Source organism: Pantherophis guttatus, chromosome 16, assembly GCF_059756535.1.
Source record: "Pantherophis guttatus breed Tessera chromosome 16, ASM5975653v1, whole genome shotgun sequence".
Lineage (NCBI taxonomy): Eukaryota > Metazoa > Chordata > Lepidosauria > Squamata > Colubridae > Pantherophis > Pantherophis guttatus.
In genome coordinates this window covers 12,233,378-12,251,779 of record NC_142078.1, presented here as the reverse complement: position 1 = coordinate 12,251,779, position 18,402 = coordinate 12,233,378, and the positions used below count along the sequence as shown (strand labels likewise).

General features: G+C 45.8%; 1 protein-coding gene across 9 annotated transcripts in view; it reads right to left on the bottom strand.

Annotated features, from left to right (window-relative positions):
* Window positions 1-1,010: 1,010 nt before the first annotated feature.
* Window positions 1,011-18,402, bottom strand: part of GARNL3 (GTPase activating Rap/RanGAP domain like 3) — an 88,082-nt gene continuing 70,690 nt past the window's right edge. For 5 of the 9 annotated variants that reach the window (XM_034416620.3, XM_034416621.3, XM_087880030.1 and 2 more), the window contains 4 exons: window positions 18,033-18,168; window positions 17,191-17,400; window positions 14,374-14,488; window positions 12,761-13,050 (listed from right to left, as the gene is read on the bottom strand). In XM_034416620.3, coding sequence (XP_034272511.2) covers window positions 12,873-13,050; window positions 14,374-14,488; window positions 17,191-17,400; window positions 18,033-18,168 — 639 coding nt within the window. In that variant the 3' untranslated portion in view covers window positions 12,761-12,872. Of the gene's footprint in view, window positions 1,205-12,760; window positions 13,051-14,373; window positions 14,489-17,190; window positions 17,401-18,032; window positions 18,169-18,402 lie in introns of those variants that run through there. The other 4 variants (XM_087880025.1, XM_087880026.1, XM_087880027.1 and 1 more) reach the window with 2 other exon arrangements.

Here is an 18,402-nt window from a genome sequence, read left to right as displayed (position 1 = left end):
GTAACTGACCCGTTTGTACCTTTACGGAGTTTGGAAACGAGAGACGAGGGTGGTGTAACTTTCACTACCTAAATAAACCGTCCTTGAACCCGTTGGGTAAAGGAATACAAAAAGCACGATGGGGAGAACGGAAAACTGTGTTCGATAGGCTGAAGGAAAGAAGGTAGAAAGAGGGATAAGATCTTTATTCTTTATCTTTATTCAAATTTCTATACCGCCCTTCTCCTTTCGGATTCAGGGCGGTGAACAGCCAAAAAATAAAACATTTTATATACAAAAGTTAAAATAAATTTAAAATAATTAAATAAATTTGGCCCATTAATTTAAAACATTCCAATTAAAACCATATCAAAATTATTTAAAACCAATCATAAAATCAGGACAGCCCGGCTAACTGAAAAAAATAGGTTTTGAGAGCCCGACGAAAAGTCCGGAGATCTGGGATCACTCGTATCTCTGGGGGTAGATTGTTCCAGAGGGTGGGTGCTACCACAGAGAAGGCTCTCCCCCTGGGGGTCGCCAGCCGACATTGCCTGGCCGACGGCACCCTGAGGAGGCCCTCTCTGTGGGAGCGATCTGGCCGGTGGGAGGCAATTGGTGGCAGGAGGCGGTCCCGTAGATACCCAGGCCCTAAGCCATGGAGCGCTTTAAAGGTGATCACCAACACCTTGAAGTGCACCCGGAAGTCCACCGGGAGCCAATGTAGCTCGCGCAGGAGTCACATGGGAGCACCCCGTCGCTCCCATAATCCCCCGCGCGGCCGCATTCTGCACCAGTTGGAGCCTCCGGGTGCACCCCAAGCTCCGGCTGGGCGATTATCTGATGACGCGATAAGAGCGGCAAAATAATTAGATTTTGCCGCTTTTATCGCCACTAGGTAGGTCTTAATATGAGACCTTACCAGTGTCAAGTCAGATTCGGATCGGCTGGCCCGATGGCATTTTTTAAAAAAAAAACTGGAAAGGATGCCGCACAGAAAGAGGTTAAGATTTGCTCTGACTTGCCGTGGAATACAAAGGCAGAATAGTCGACTGGATTTGAAGGAGGCAAATTCCAGTTGCATTGCTGGTCAGGATGGTTTGGGGGCGGGGACAGCCTGTCTCTCGGAACGGTGGGTGCTCCATCGCTGGAGATTTTCAAGAAAAGATTGGGCAAACTACTTGTCCAGGAGTGCGTATGGTGGTCTGGCTGGGTTGACCTTGATCTGAAATCCATAAAAGCAACATGGATGTTGGAGAGAGAAGGGCCGAGCGAGGGGGAGGCGTCAAGCAGGGACTTAGCCTGGAATCCCTATGTAGGCACAAGAGGGTGAAGTCTGACCCCTCCGTTGAATGCTGTTGAACCTCATTTAGTGTTATCTAGGTGCAGTCTGTTCTGACCTAGGCTTCCCAAGAGCATAAAACAGACTCCTTGTCCTGATAAAACCCCCTTTTTATTAAGTTACTGTGAATTCCTCTCATTCAAATCCAGCAAAGTCCTTTAAGGGAGAATTTACAATCACAGACCTTATCTGGCTTGGAGAGCTGCCAGGCCGATATCTTCAAAACTTGGCAAGGAGTCACGAACCAATTAAGCGAACTAATTGTCTCCTGCAAACTCCACTCCTCTTTCGCTCTTATTTATTTATTCATTCATTCATTCATTCAATTAATTAATTTATTATTCATATTTCTATGCCGCCCACTCTCCGAGGACTCTGGGCGGCTTACACCAAAGACAGTATACTAAATAGCATATTGCCCCCTAACAATCTGGGTCCTCATTTTACCCACCTCGGAAGGATGGAAGGCTGAGTCAACCTTGAGCCGGTGAGATTTGATCCGCTGATCTGCTGAACTAGCAGTCAGCTGAAGTAGCTGCAGTACTGCACCCTAACCACTGCGCCACCTCGGCTCTATACTATTCCCTCTGGGAGGGGCCATTCACCATCCACCTGTGGCTTTACTACCGAATGTTCCTTAGCTGTTCCCTTCTCCTGGCAGCTCTGCGCATGCACATACTGGGAACAGGCTTCAGCTGTTTGTCTGCCTCACTGATGTCCGACTCCGAAGGCAGCTGACAACTGTCAGACAGCCCTGGCCCCCTCTCTGCCTCCGACGCAGAGCCTTCATCAGAGCCTTCCCCGGACTCCAGGACTGGCCCATGTTCCTCCCCAACCTCCTCACTGTCTGAATCTGCCACCAGCTCCACTGGCCGCTGGTGGGCCACAACACAGTCAGAAGATTCCTGTGTGTTAGGCTCAAGCAATAAAAACAAAATACTTCCTTCTGTGTACTGTTTGTTTCCTGTTCGATAATCTGTTCTCCCCTGTTCGATATTCACAAGTCCAGGGAGAAGCGAGAACAGTTCCGAGGCGCTCGTAAATTACAAGCACGCTCCAGGGGGAAGAAACCAACGATAAAACTGCATTATCAAATGTCATAAATATTTATTACATATCAAGGAAGGAAAAAAAAAATACCCCAACAGTTGATTTTTACAGCTGTGAAAGTCTATGGAACTTTCAGAACAAATGTTTGCCATTATATTCAAAGTATGATTCTCGCGCGCGCTCGCTCTCTCTGTTTTTTCTTTTTTTTTACAAGCTTTGAAAACACACACAGGAAAAAAAAAAAGAGAGGAAAATAATACATTATTTACTTGTAGCATTGAAAAAACAATGGCCAATACAATTAAGTTTAAGACACTTGGTGGTATAATTTAAACTTTTGAGACTCACAAGAGGATAAGCCACAGGCTGACAGCACAGAATCATTGAGAAGTACAAAATCCTAGTTAAGAGTTAACAGTCAAAAGGGGCACAATCCAGCAACAAAGTTAGGTGTGAGTAAAGCCATGATCCGAGAGGCATCGAGAAGGGGTGGTGGTGGTGGGGGGGGTGCTTAAGCCCAAAAAGATTTCAGGTGATTTTTAATTCTCTGATCGACCCATGGAGCATGGCGTGGGGAAGAGGCCATTCCAAGCCCATTTTTAACTTGTATCAAAAGTGAGAGGTTTTGGGTTTTTTTAAAAATTTTTTGAAATAAATAATTATTTTTTGAAAAAGGCAACCGGGTTGGTATTTTGAGGGGAGGGGGAGGAAAAAGAGGTTTCGCTTCCTATCCTGGGAGCTTCATCAGTTCTATTGGACGGTGTGGGAAATGGAAGGACAGCTGAGATAATTGGTGGAGGGGAACGGTAGGTTCTGACAGGATGGTGGTGGTGTGGTCCGCCGGCAGCCTGCCGAGCTGGCAGCAGAGTCGGAGAGTGAGCCGGTCCTGAAGAAGGCTCGGACGAGGGTTCTGCGTCAGAGGCAGAGATGGGGCCAGGGCCATCTGGGAGTTATGTGCAGACTCCAGAGTCGGACATCAGAGAGGCAGAGGTACAGGGGGAGCCTGTTCCTAGAGCTGCCAGACGGCAAGAAGAGTTAAAACAAAAGGGACAACTCGGAGGTAAGGCTTGGAGATGATTGGCCCCTCCCATAAGACATAAAGAAAGAGCAAAGGCACGTGGGCCTTTGCAGGAAGCAACGTTGTGGATGGTGTCGGTTTGTCCTTTGAAGCTTCGTTTTTGACTCTTGTGTTTCCGTGTGGCCTTGCCAAGATAATTGCCAATTAGGTCCTCGGCAGCGTGTCAAAGAAGATAAAGGTGGGTGTTTACCAGCCTTATCCGAAGGACTGCGGCAGACTTCTGTTGGACTATTTATAAACTCTTGGTGATTCAACACGTGCTGTGAATGAAAGGAATTCACAGCCCTTAAAATTTAAAAAAGGGCTTTTTGGGACTAATTGTGTGCTTTTCACTATATCAGGAAGCCTAGGTCAGAACAAGTGGTGAGGGAAGGTGAGAATGGAAAAGTTGTGTTTTCTTTGTAGTTGACTTTGGGCCAGTTTCTCTCAACCTTGGAAAGAAAGAGGCGAGTTCTGAAATCTTGCCGAGAAAGCTGCCAGGATTTCTCCAGGCAGTTTCCAGGAGTCAAATTGAACTCAAAGGCACAACAAACAAACAACATTAAAGACAGCAAAGTGGAGTTGAAAATTGTGAGGTTGTTGGGCGTTCTCCGAGCCTTGTTGCTTTCTTGTAGACTTTTCATTACCCAGATAGGTAACACCATCAGTGCTAGAAGGGAGGGGATTTGTTCATTTTATATACAGTTGTCTTCTCCCTTCTAGCACTGATGATGTTATCTAGCTGGGTCATGAAACGTCTGCAAGAAAACAACCAAGCTCAGAGAGCACCAGGGATTCCACAGTTCAATCCCGAGCTACAAATCGAGCAGAGAGGATTGCGGGAGAGGATCGGTAACAACTCTCGAGAGCCGTTGTGGTTACTTGGGAGTTTTATTTGTGACCTCAGGGTCATCTCAGACCAGTTGCCTGCAAAGAAAGCACAATTTTCCCCCCATCAACTCATCTCAACCGTCAAAAACTGCCCTTCCATCTCCCACACCATGCAATAGAACGGATGAAGCTTCTAAGGTGGGAAGCGAAACCTCTTCTTTCTCCTCAGGGAGGGGGAGAAAAAATCCATCCAGTGGCCTTTTCAAAAAAGAAAAAAAAAGTTTTTAAACATCACTTCTGATCCAATCGCGATGTGGTTGAAATGAGAATCTTCACCACCACTTTTAACTTGCAATTTCTAAATCGTCCGGCATGGGATCCATCTTCGGTGAAATCAACCAGAGTTGAGTGGCGTTAGCAACAGCTGGCCCTGGAAAGGGGCTGCCACTTTTACTCATCAGTAAATCACAAGAGTGAGATTTCAGCGTCGTAGATTTAAGGGGATTTAAGCGGTAAACGTCACCTCGATTTCTCCCATTCCTTCCTGCCAATAGATCAGTTGTGTCCCCACCACCACCGATTCTTCTTCTAAGGCGCTTGGACCATCCAAATGTGATTTTACACCCATAACTAGATCACCAAATCAAAGGTGAAAGCTACATCGTGCTTGGAAGCAAGAACGAGGAGATGTGGGGGAGAAAAGGTGGAATGGAGGTGGCCGAATCTGCCTTCCTTCTCCATCTGGAGAGTAAAGGGGCACAGGGGGAGTCACACCTAACTCGTGCCGGATGATGCTGGAGGGCGCTCTTTGGAAAAAAAAGAGAGGACAGGAAAACAAGCGACCAGTGTCGACGACAAACGGATTTGTACACGCATCAGCTTCTGTCCAGCGAGAGGAGTTATTCCGTAAATGTTAGCAAGTCATCCTTGCCGAAAGCACCCACTCACTCTCCCACCTCCAATGTAGATGATGGAGGAGGAGGAGGAGGAAGAGGAGGAGGAAGAGGACAAGGAAAAGAGGGGAGAGGGGAAGATGGAGGAGGAAGGAGCGGAAGAAAGGAGAAAAGGGAAGAATGAAGAAGAAAAGGAGGAGAAGGAATGGAGAAAGAAGAAGGAAGGAAGAGGAATGGAGGAGGAGGAGGAGGGAAGAAACAAGGAGGAATGGAGAAAGAGGAAGGAAGGAGGAGGAGGAATGGAGAAGGAGGACAAGGGAAGAAAGGAGAAGAAGGAAGAGAAAGGAGGAGGAGGAGGGAAGAAATGAGGACTGGAGAAGGAGGAGGAGGAGGAGGGAAGAAAGGAGAAGAAAGAGAGGAGGAGGAGGAAAAGAAGGAGGAGAAAGAGGAGGAGGAGAAGGGAAGAAATGAGAAATGGAGAAGGCAGAGGAGGAGGAGGAGGGAAGAAAGGAGAAGGAGGGATGGAGAAGGAAAGAAAGGAGGAGGAAGAGTTCTTCCTCTGGAGACATCAGGATACCTCAGGGAAAACATGGAAAAATTTAAGACACCAAGTCAAATGGCACAAATAGAACAGAACGTGCAAAGCCGACCGCAGCAGATCAGTGTGTAATAATGTTAAACGCTACAATTGTGGCTGCGATCTTGGAAAAGAGGCAAAACGTTTTGCTACGTTTTCTGAGCAAAGGTGGTTCGTTTTGCTAGGTCCCGTTTCCTTCTTCTTCTTCTTCTTTTTATTTATTTGCAACAGCGGAAGATCTTACCGGGCAGGGGAAAAAAACGCTGCTCGGCCTTTCCGGTTCGAGAGGAAGACAGAAACAAACAAACAAAAAACCCCCCGACAGATCAGCCTCCTTCCGTCTCTTACGACTACCACGCCCAGCATCCCCAACCAGCATGAGCCGGTGCTGAAAGAGGAGTACAGTAACTCGTACCAGGTGCCAGGCCGGAGAAGGTTAACCTGGTTTCATTGTTTCAAGAATAAGACCGTGTGTCGGGAAGCAAAGTGGGAAAGTAGCCAATGGGTATAGTAAATTCTACAACCCCTTAAGTTTAAGCCGTAAGGAAAAATGTTCTCGTGAGCCAGAAGACTCCGCTGATCGACCCTTTGCCTCAACCCACTCCCCACCACCACCCTGATTGCACATTCTTTCAGTAACGGAGATAGGAGCGATGAATAACCGTCGCCTACAATTTGTAAACACAGCTCCGGGCCCAGCGGAAAACCTTGCCTGGCATATAAAGAAATCAATATCAGCACTGAATCAAGGACAAACCCCCTCCCCGTGGATTTTAATCCCGGTTTCCTTTTGGCAGGAAAACCTGGTTGTCCGTATTTTTTTTGTGGCTGGGTAAGCAAAGACTACAATGTTTCACCTAAGAGGCAGTTGCGGCATTCAGCCGCTATCGGGAGAACCGGTAGCAGCGGCGGCTGCGGGAGGCTCCGTCCACCCGCCCGGATGTCATCACGTCCCATTTTTTTGACGCTCTGCAGATGTGCGGAAGGCCCTTCACATACGAGGAGGCGTCGCGTCCGCTCACATTTGCGAACCGGTAGCAAACGTTAAGCGAATACCACTTCTGCTAAGAGGCTTCGTCCGCCAAACCACAGCGAAAAGAGTTGCCCGCGTGAATGAAAAATCAGAATTAACCACGGCTGGGAGCGTATTAGATAAGAGTCATGGCCTTTCGGGGGAAAAAAAAAGTCGAAATTTAAGCAGTTTTCCTTCGCTATGTTTGGTTTCTGTGGTTTCCAAAATTGCCTTTGGAGTGGGGGAGTGAGGGAGGAAACCCCGATACTGGATGGATAAATTTCTACTATCACCACAATTTCAAAAGGGGTGACACACTCATCACACAAATACAGCACCGTTTTTCACCATGAAAATGGTAAGGGGTGGAAGATTTAGCAGGATTTCCCGGTTCAATGGGGGCCACTTTTTTTTTTTCAATGGGGAGACTCTGCTTCAAGGCAATATTTGAATTAGGGACGTCACAAGAGTGTCTCTGTTTTTTTGTTTTTTTTTGGAAGTGGTAAAAAAGCAAATTTGGCAAATTTGCGGTCAGGTGCCGAGCATCAGCGACGGAGACCCAGTTGGGGTCAGAGGGTAAGGCATCAGGCTAGAAAACCAGGAGGCCAAGAGTTCTAGACTGCCTTAGACGCAAAGCCAACGGGGTGACTTTGGGCTCTCTCAGCCCTGGGAAGAAAGGGGCAAACCAGTCCTGACCAGGAGTGAGTTCTACTTACCTTTACTACCGGTTTGCAATGGGGCCCGTTCTGCGTGCATACAGAAGCTTCCTGATGACATCAGGGTCAGTGGGCGGAGCCTCCCGTCGGTTTTACGACCGGTTCTATAGAACCGGTCCGAACCGGGGGCAACCCACCACTGGCTCTGACATTTTGCCGAGAAAACTGCCAGGATTTCTCCAGGCAGTTTCCAGGAGTCAAGACCGATTCAAAGGCACACAAAAAAAGAGAGAGAAACAAAATTGAAGACAGCAAAAGACGAGTTGACATTGTGAGGTCTTCGGTGTTTCTCCGAGCTTGTTTGTTTTCTCGCGGACGTTTCATTACCCAGCTAGGTAACATCATCAGTGCTTAGAAGGGGGTGGGGGTTTGCCCTGATGATGTTACCTAGCTGGGTAACGAAACGTCTGCGAGAAAACCACCAAGCTCAGAGAGTGCCAAGGACCCCTCATTTCAACCCTGAGCTACAAATCTAACTTTTGTAAAAAGTTGAAATGGTTTTAACAGTGTTTCAAAGCCAGCTGACATGTCCTATGTGTGGATTTGAATCTTCTTAACCTACCCTGCCTGGAAGACCTCTGATTGTACAATTATCGCGGGTGCCACAATCCTCGAGCAGAAGAGAAACATACCTCTCAGCAAAATGGGAGTGATAGGTAAGAATTACTCGGCTAATTTACAACAAGCGTCCTCCTGCCAACACACCCTCCCCACCGGCGAGATTTTTTGCAGCAGCAATATTACACCCTGCTTTTCCCAAAATAAAAAAATAAAATAAAAATGCTCTTTTGGGATCAAAGAGGTGCTAGCAGAAAGAATGTAGGGGGGGCGGGGCGGGGAAAGAGGATAATTTTCATCCCAAAAGCCACCGAGTCTATTTCTGCCCAAATCTTGGCGGCCCTACGGAGCTCGTGTGCCCTTCCCTTTGTCTGTCCCTTCATCCTAGCTTCTTTCCCTCTGGGACTTTTTGTGAAGGTTGGGCCCCTTTTTTCCAAAAGGGGCTTTATTCCAACTCCCATCGTCCCCGGCTGGCTCCTTCAGCCAAGGGGAAACCGGTGCGCGTGGTTTAGCGCCACCGATCTGCAGGGCGGTTAGAAATTAGAATCTGTTTGGAACGCGATGGGTAGATTCGAATTTCGTTGTGCGCTGGTCCTCGCCTTGCCGACTGGCTGTTTTTGTGAGACGTGGGGACATGGGCCGCTGTATCCTCAGGAAAGGAAGATCTGCATCGATCAGCTGGTGGCTTGACGGATGCTTCCTTATCCCGTCGTATTTCTTGGAAGATATCCCTGCAAACCCAACCCAATGCCTCTCTTCTATTAAATCTAGAAATTTGGCAGCTCGTTTCCCATCAGCCATGGGTGCGAAGTTTTATCTACCAGAGGCCTGGGCACCCCCTGGGAAGAGTGGGGCAGGCAAAACAGTCCAAAGGGTTTGTTCTATAGAACCATCCTGCCCGAGATGGATTTTAAGTGCTCTGTTCAACGAGCAAAAAACATAAGGCAATCGGGCGAAGGCCCAGAGGGGCTCGATCATGGAACCTTGGTGGGTAAAAAGAGGTAGGAGATCGAAGGCGGAGTGGAGGATCCACCGGGAAGGGTTGCAAAGTAGAGATCATCACCCCCAGAGGTGGGGATCCCTTCCTAGACCTGCCTCGTTCTAATCTCAGAATAGAGGTTGCAAGGAAGGAGGGAGGGAAGGAAGGAAGGAATCTGACAAACTGTTGAGACTCTAGAAAGACTGCGGAGAAGAGCAACCAAGATGATGAGGGGACTGGAGGCTAAAACGTATAAAGAACTGGACATGTCTAGTTTAATGAAAAGAAGGACCAGGGGTGACACGATAGCAGTCTTCCAATATCTAAGGAGCTGCCACAAAGAGGAGGGGGACAACCTAATCTCCAAAGCACCTGAAGGCAGGACAAGAAGCAACGGATGGAAACTTAACCAATGAGACAAGCAACCTAGAACTAAGGAGAAAATTCCTGACAGTGAGAACAATGAATCGGTGGAACAACTTGCCTTCAGAAGTTGTGAATGTCCCAACACTGGAAGTTTTAAAGAAGAGACCGGACAACCGTTTTGTCTGAAGTGGTGTAGGGCTTCCTGCCTGAGAAAGAGGGTTGGACTAGAAGACTTTCGAGGCCCCTTCCAACTCTTGTTATTCTGTATTCTGTTCTGTATTCGGACATTCATGAAAGCTAAGAAATGATCCGGTTCTAAAATGAAAAAATAAAATAAAATAAAATAAATAAAATTGACATCCTGCCGTCTTCTGTAGTCAAAAGCGGACTGTTTGATTCTTGGAAGGGTGTCGTTACTTGGACGTATTGCTTGGTCTGCCGATCGGAAGTGAGGGGGCAATAAATAAATAAATAAATACACATAAATAAACTAGCAGGGCAGGATTATTCGTGCGAGGGAGGACAAATCAGAGTCAATTTGGTGGCAAGGAAATAATGGCATCAGAGCAGAGGTCAGACGTCAGGTGCCAGTTTTTCTCTCATGGGCCAGGGTTACTTGTCCCTTCAGACGGAGATCCGGTTTCTACAGGTGTCTGAACCAAAAGTGCTTTTCCGAAAGGCAACTGGACTTTCTTGTTGGGGTTTTTTTTTCCCCCTTCCTTGAAGACGTTTCGCTTCTCATCCGAGAAGCTTCTTCGGTTCTAGCTGAATGGCGGGGAATGGAAGGATTTCTATTCATTTGCAGTCCTCTGGTCGTTAGCGCTCTTTCTGAGAGTCACGGGAGTTTTTCCAAGGAAAAAAATCCAGAAAAAGTCCAGTTGCCTTTTGGAAAAAGGGACAACCATGACCTGGATGATTGAGAATCTCCATAGACAAGGGTGTCTGAACAAACCGCAGGTCAGAAACTTATCCAATGTGAGGAAGGGCCAAGGAGATGGGTTAGGGCACATGGAAATGTCGCTGAGATTAAAGGTGGCTTTGAGAGGGATTTCCCTCCCAAGAGACGAGTCAGGGGACGTTTCTGGTGCCACCTTGCCTCTGGTTAAAACAGGGTTGCCAACTTTTTTGAAAAACCCAAAGCTCAACAGAGGTTGGAAGTAGCTTCACATGTCCATACCCCGGAGATAAGGTATCTCTTCCAAGGTTTCCTTGTCTCTCTTGAAAAAGCTCAATCGGTTACTGGATCCCAGCGGTCACCTTCAAATTTTAAACTCTTCAGCCAATCAATTCACGACCGCTAGAAAAAGTCACTCATCCAAAGCCTGCACGACTTTCAGATTGCAGTATTTTTCGAAGATGCCCGGGGATAAAGAAACAGCTGTATTGCTCTATCTAACCTTGTCTTTCTACTTGGCAGAAATTGGGGGAATCTAGAGAGACACTTATCCGCGAATCAAAATGAGGCAGGAAGGGGAAGAACAGATGTTCAGCTTAAGGAAGCTCTCGTCTACCTATCTGTTGTAACAGAAGAGGAAAAGCTTATGGTTTAATGGAACTGCAAGTTTTTTTGTTTTTTGTTTTTTTTGCAATGGATCAGGTTCCTTGACAAGATTTTTTTCCTAAGTAGAAGCAACCATCGTTAAGCGGACAGGACTTATATATTTGGGGTGGGGAGTTAAAACTGTAGGCGCTCCACCACTGGAGGATTTCAAAGAAGAGATTGGGCGACCGTTTGCCTAAAAAATGGGATAGGCTCTTCTGCTTGAACAGGGAGTTGGACTAGAAGACCTCCAAGATCCCTTCCAACTCTGTGATTCTACCACACCTTTTTAAATTAAAGAATTACAGATTTCTTCCCACCCACCCCCTTCCCCCGGATCAGACCAAAAAGCTCTTTCAAGAATGCACAATCAAATCTTGAGTGTGCCAAAGCAATCGATTGAGTAGAGATGGCCTGACCATCGTTTACTAATAACCTCTCCCTTCTGATCCCATCAGAAATTAGTTTGGCAGTCATGTGCAGGATTCGGAGGAGTGGGAGGGGGCAACTCCACACACCAAATACACCTTTGGATTGTGATGTTCGGGTCCAGCAGCCTACGCCCTACAGACAGTGACAAACCAGATGCTTCTAGAATCTTCCTCCTGGGGCAGACTGCAATGACCCGCTGCTTCGCTGCAGCTGTGTAATTAAAAATAAATATGGAATATAAGCGAAGACCCTAAAGGAAGCAGAATCCCTGGCCTGTTTCAGAGAAGGAAGATGGAGACCATTCTCGGCACGGATCCAGGACCCTCCTTCTAGCTTCAAATGGTGGGAAATGTCGGTCAGAGAACTTCCGTTCTCCATTCTTTCCATTCTGATCTCCTAATCTGGGGACAATCTCCAAGACTGTCCAAGGTCATCACCATCCCCCAGCGCCGATGGAGAAAGGGAAGGTGACTGTTGATCGTTGCCATGAAGGAAGGGAGCACTTAGAACTTGCCCCACCCCTGAACTGTCAGCAGTCTGGTTCCTCGAAATCTACGTGCCATGTGAAAATATAGAGGTTTAATCAATTCACTGATTAAAACTCATCCAATCCTTCACCCAAAGCTTTTTTTTTTTTCAACAACACAAAAAAAATTGGGTGACCGCTCTTTTGTCACCAAAAAGACTATACACACGCATACAGACACATCCCTGGCCTCTCGTTCGATCAATCAATCGATTGAAACAATTCAGGTATACAGAGTTGGCCTCTCGTTCGATCAATCAATCGATTGAAACAATTCAGGTATACAGAGTTGGCCTCTCGTTCGATCAATCGATCGATTGAAACAATTCAGGCATCCAGAGTTGGCCTCTCGTTCGATCAATCAATCGATTGAAACAATTCAGGCATCCAGAGTTGGCCTCTCGTTCGATCAATCGATCGATTGAAACAATTCAGGCATCCAGAGCTGGCCTCTTGTTTGATCAATCAATCAATTGAAATCATTCAGGCATCCAAGCTGGCCTCTCGTTCGATCCATTGATCGATTGAAACAATTCAGGCATCCAGAGCTGGCCGATCAATTGATCAATTGAAACAATTCAGGCATCCAGAGCTGGCCTCTCGTTCGATCAATCGAAACAATTCAGGCATCCAGAGCTGGCCTCTTGTTTGATCAATCAATCAATTGAAATCATTCAGGCATCCAAGCTGGCCTCTCGTTTGATCAATCGATCGATTGAAACAATTCAGGCATCCAGAGCTGGCCGATCAATTGATCAATTGAAACAATTCAGGCATCCAGAATTGGCCTCTCGTTCGATCACTCGATCGACTGAGACAATTCAGACCTCCAGAGTTGGATCCCTGGGCTCCTCTCTTGGATTGCCTGTGGTGACCACTTCTAAAATTACTAGGACTTTTGGCTGTGATGGATACCGTTTTTAAGAGAGCTATACAAAATGGGGGTGGGGGCAAAGGCAGAGAATGGGGGAGGGGGAGGGGAGTGCGTGCAAAGATGGGTCCTCCCGGCTGTCTTCACTTCAAGTCAATGACACCTTCGTCAAATGAGGTCCCGAGTTGGAAGCGAGGGCTGGGCTGGGCCTCCTCCTCCTCCTCCTCCTCCTTCTCCTCCTCCAGTGGGACAGGGTCAACGTCCGAAACGGTAGAGAAGTGAGGCTCTTCGGAAGTGCTCTCAACGGAAGTCACAACAAGCCTGGGGAGAGGAAAGCAGAAATGGGAAGAGTTGGGTGGGTGGGTTGTAGAAGTACGTCATGGTCTTCATGGCTTGTTTATGTTGCATCCCTTCTGGGAAGAGATTCCGAAGCATCGATAGCAGGACTTGCTAGATTCTGTAACGGCTTTGTTCCTTATTATGCTATCCGTCTTGTAAACTCGCAGGATTCTTTTTTTTTTCTCCCGCCATGTATATGTGTACATCTGAACTAGACTGTGATGTTTCTGTGTCATATATGTGTGTCTGTATGTGGGTATATGAATAAGGATTGTCTTTTGAGAGCTGAATGCAACGAAATTTCATTTTAATGAATGGTGATTAGTGTACATTTAAAATGACAAAAGTTTTCTTCTCTTCTAAATTCATATTCTACTCTACTCTACTCTACTCTAGAGTAAGAGGTAAAGGTAAAGGTTCCCCTCGCACATCTGTGCTAGTCGTTCCCGACTCTAGGGGGCAGTGCTCATCTCCATTTCAAAGCCGAAGAGCCAGCGCTGTCCGAAGACGTCTCCGTGGTCATGTGGCCGGCATGACTCAACGCCAAAGGTGCACGGAACACTGTTACCTTCCCACCAAAGGTGGTCCCTGTTTTTCTACTTGCATTTTTTTACGGAGCTCACCCCGTTACGCGGCACTAGGGATTCGAACTGCTGAACTGCCGACCTTTCGATCGACAAGCTCAGCATCTTAGTCACTGAGCCACTGCGTCCCCTGTATGGTGATTAGTGTACATTTAAAATGACAAAATTCTATTCTCTTCTAAATTCATATTCTACTCAACTCTATTCTAAATTCATATTTTATTCTATTTTAAATACCTATTCTATTCTATTCTATTCTATTCTATTCTACTCTATTCTACTCTATTCTACTCTATTCTAAATTCATATTTTATTCTATTTTAAATACATATTCTATTCTATTCTATTCTACTCTATTCTAAATTCATATTTTATTCTACTTACTCTACTCTACTCTACTCTACTCTACTCTACTCTACTGATCTTAGAAAGGTTTTAGCTATCACAAAAACGTTAAGTCAGAACAGTGGCCTTGAGATGAGTCCTTCGGGAGTAGGGCGGTATATAAATTTAATAAAATGAAAATGAAAAATGAAAATGCATCTTCCAAGCTAAGAATATAGGAAAACTACCTTGGATTGTGTTGCACCCAATGTTATCCTCTCAATGAATGTATACTTCTAGTCTTCATCTACAGCTTCAAAGTATCAGGTACTTTGGGAAACTGGGGTGCAGGCTTGTAGCCTCCCCCCAACTCTCTCCCCAGTCGGTTGCTGCTTACCTGTCGCTGCTGGAGGACCGTAGAGTTCCCCGTTTGTGGGGGTCTGATTGTTTCAATGGAAGCTTCTTCTGTTTTGGGCCACCTTCGGACTTCGAAGAAGGATCGTTTAAGAGACCTGGAGAAACCAGGAAAGAACATCCGTCAATCCTTGGAAGATGTTTCCTTTCTTGTTTTCCTAACTCCAGAGGGTCTCTAAGGTGGGTAATAATTGTCAGAAATCATAATCATAATAGTAAAACAATAAAGATGGGTCTCACCAATGCCAGCCTTATGAAGAAGCTTGCCTACACCTTGAAACAAGAAACAGAACAAGGCTCGCCATGATAGAGGTATTGAATACCAGAGACTTCAGTTGGAAAGCCAAGAAAGATCTTTGACCTACTGTTGTCCTTCTAAAAATTAAATTGGGACGGGGGTTCTGACTAAAGAGGCCGAATTAAAGAGGAACATTGGAAGTGACTCTCAATTGATCCATCCTAATATCATCTATACTCGTGTTTTTTCAAACTTGGGGACTTTAAGACAGGTGGACTTCAACATTCCACAATAGATGACTCTCACTCTGTCAAGGACCTAGGAGTACTCATCTCAAATGATCTAAGGCTCAGAGCTCACTGTAACAGTGAGCATTAGGGCATTAAGAGTTGTTAACATAATTTTGCGAAGCTTTTTCTCCGGTAACACTGTACTGCTAACTAGGGCATACAAAACCTTTGCCAGACCAATTCTCGAATACAGCTCGTCTGCCTGGAATCCACACTGTATATCGGACATTAATACAAGTGAGCGAGTCCAGAGGTGTTTCACCAGAAGAATCCTCCACTCCTCTGCTCACAATAGAATCCCTTATGCCACCAGGCTTGAAATTTTGGGCTTGGACAATCTGGAACTGTGCCACCTGCGGTCCGATCTAAGCATAGTACACAACATTGTCTGCTACAACCTCCTACCTGTCAACGACTACTTCAGCTTCAACCACAATAACGCACGGGCAAACAATCGATACAAACTCAAGGTAAACCGCTCCAAACTCGATTGCAGAAAATACGACTTCAGCAACAGAGTTCAGCAATGCCTGGAATGCACTACCTGAGTCCCTTGTTACATCCTCAAACCTCCATAGGTTCAACCTTAAACTGTCTACCGTGGAACTCACCCCATTCCTAAGAGGTCCGTAAAGGGGGGGCGTGCATAAGCGCACCAGCGTGTCTACCGTCCCTGTCCTACTGTCCCCATTTATTTGTATTCATTTCATGTGCTCACGTCCATGTTTATACCTATACCTGTTATCTCGTACGTATTTGACAAAATCAATCAATCAATCATTCAACAAACAAACAAACAAACAAACATCAAGCAACCTTGACCAACAGTTCTCCAATATTGCAGATGCCGGAGACCGGTAATGTAATATTTCAGAATGCAAAAAAAGATACTCTAAAATAAAACTCTCTTATCTTTTGCAGTCGCCAAGCTAGGTTTGTGACTTTGAGCGATGATTGTGTCAGTTTTGAGTCACAAAGAACTAAAACTGCAGGAGATCCCAATGCAAATAATAATAATAATAATAATAATAATAATAATAATAATAATAATAATAATAATAAACATATGAAGAATGTTGTCCCGATTGTAATTGGAGCCCTTGGAGCAATACCCAAACGGCTACCCCGCTATTTAGAAATTCTAAATTTGCCGGACTTGAACATTTTGACTCTACAAAAAACCACCTTACTTGGAACAGCTTACATCCTCCGACGATACCTTAACAGTTCCTAGGTCCTTGGTTAGGACTCGAGCTGCTGAGCTATTAACCAGCAGCTAATAATAATAATAATAATAATAATAATAATAATAATAATAATAATAATAATAATAATAATTGGAGCCCTTGGAGCAATACCCAAAGGGCTATCCCGCTATTTAGAAATTCTAAATTTGCTGGACTTGAACATTTTGACTCTACAAAAAAACCACCTTACTCGGAACAGCTTACATCCTCCGACGATACCTTAACAGTTCCTAGGTCCTTGGTTAGGACTCGAGCTGCTGAGCTATTAACCAGCCTCAAAGGCTGTGAATCTCACTAAAGATTAACCAATAAATAATAGTAATAATAATAATAATAATAATAATAATAATAATAATAATAATAATAATACCGCTTTATAAAACCTTAGTAAAGCCACATCTGGAATATGGCATCCAATTTTGGTCACCGCATTATAAAAAACGATGTTGGGACTTTGGAAAAAGTTGCAGAGAAGAGCAATTAAGATGATTCAAGGCCTGGAGACTAAAACGTATGAAGAATGGTTGCAGGAATTGGGTGTGGCTAGTCTAGAGAAAAGAAAGACTGGGGGGGGGAGGATGGGACATGATAGCAGTCTTCCCGTATTTGAGGGGCTGCCCCAAAGAGGAGGGAGTTAACTTATTTTCCAGAAGGCAGGACAAGAAACAACGGATGGAAACTAATCAAGGAGAGAAGCAACCTGGAACTAAGGAGAAATTTCCTTATAGTGAGGACAATTAACCAGTGGAACAGCTTGCCACTAGAAGTTGTGGGTGCTCCATCACTGGAGGTTTTCAAGAAGAGATTGGATAGTCATTTGTCTGGAATGGTATAGAGTCTACTGCTTGAGCAGGGGGTTGGACTAGAAGACCTCCAAGGTCCCTTCCAGCTCTATTCTGATCAATCAATTAATTTTTATGATGCAACCTAAGAACTTTTCCCTGGTCCCAGAGGCCAAGGCTCAAAGTTGGTCCGAAAAGTCCTGTTTCATGGATTTATTCGGAAAATGCTCTCGCAGTCCTTACCGAGCAATTCCTTGCGAGTTCGGCTGGCAATCTCTTTGATCTCTATCCGCGACAAAGAGAGGGAAGGTGCCACCGGAATCGGGGCCATGCCAGATAACGTCGGGGTGGTGATGACTTTGGGCACCATGGGAGACTTCAGCGGGCGCTCGATGCTCCGGCCAACCAGATTGCTGAGGGGGATTTTGTAGATATTCCTGCACGGAGCTTCGCCTGGGAGGAGGAAGAGAAGAGTGCTGATGACACCCAATGTGGCTTAAGGTAGTTGGCCAAAGAGCTGATAATCAACAACCATTCCTGGAAGCTTTGCCTTCCAGATACACTCATATTACAGATGATCCTTGACTTACAACCGATTGTTTAGTGACCGGCACTGAAAAAAGGGTCCCAACAATAAAAGTAGCTAAGGATAGATAATTCTTTTCAATTTCGTACCGAGTTCATCTCCGTTTCAAAGCCGAAGAGCCAGCGCTGTCCGAAGACATCTCCGTGGTCATGTGGCCGGCATGACTCAACGCCAAAGGCGCACGGAACACTGTTTCCTTCCCACCAAAGGTGGTCCCTATTTTTCTACTTGCATTTTTAAAGTGCTTTCGAACTGCTAGGTTGGCAGAAGCTGAGACAAGGAACAGGCGCTCACCCTGTTACGCAGCACTAGGGATTCGAACCACCAAACTGCCGACCTTTCAATCGACAAGTTCAACGTCTTAGCCACTGAGCCACCGCGTCCCTCTTAACCTCTATGATGGGGTAAAACAGAAAGCCTAATATTGGGAATTGATGTCGGAAAGGACCGACGCTTTAGCAAATCAGCCAGTTGATGGTCTCCAGACCAGTTTCCTTACCTTCTGCTGTGGAAGGAGAGAAAATGAGATTTTCTTGAACGCAAGGAGTCTGAGGGGACCCAGGCGAGCTGGTCTCCTTCGAGCTGCTGTTGGACACCTCGCTCACTGCTGTGGCAGCTCTGAAGTAGATATCTGACTGGAAGGAGAAGTGAGTTGAGTTAGCAAAGGGAGCTTCTCGTAGCCCTTATCTAACGGGGGCTCTCTCTTCTTTAGAAAGCACCGTCATAACTGTGGCTGAGAAAAAGAAGATCTGCAAACACCCAGCGAATGGGAGATGCTGTTACAGGCTTCTACAATAAATGAACCTTTCGTCTGCTATGCAAACAGAATAACGATGTTGGAAGGGACCTCGGGAGGTCTTCTAGACCAA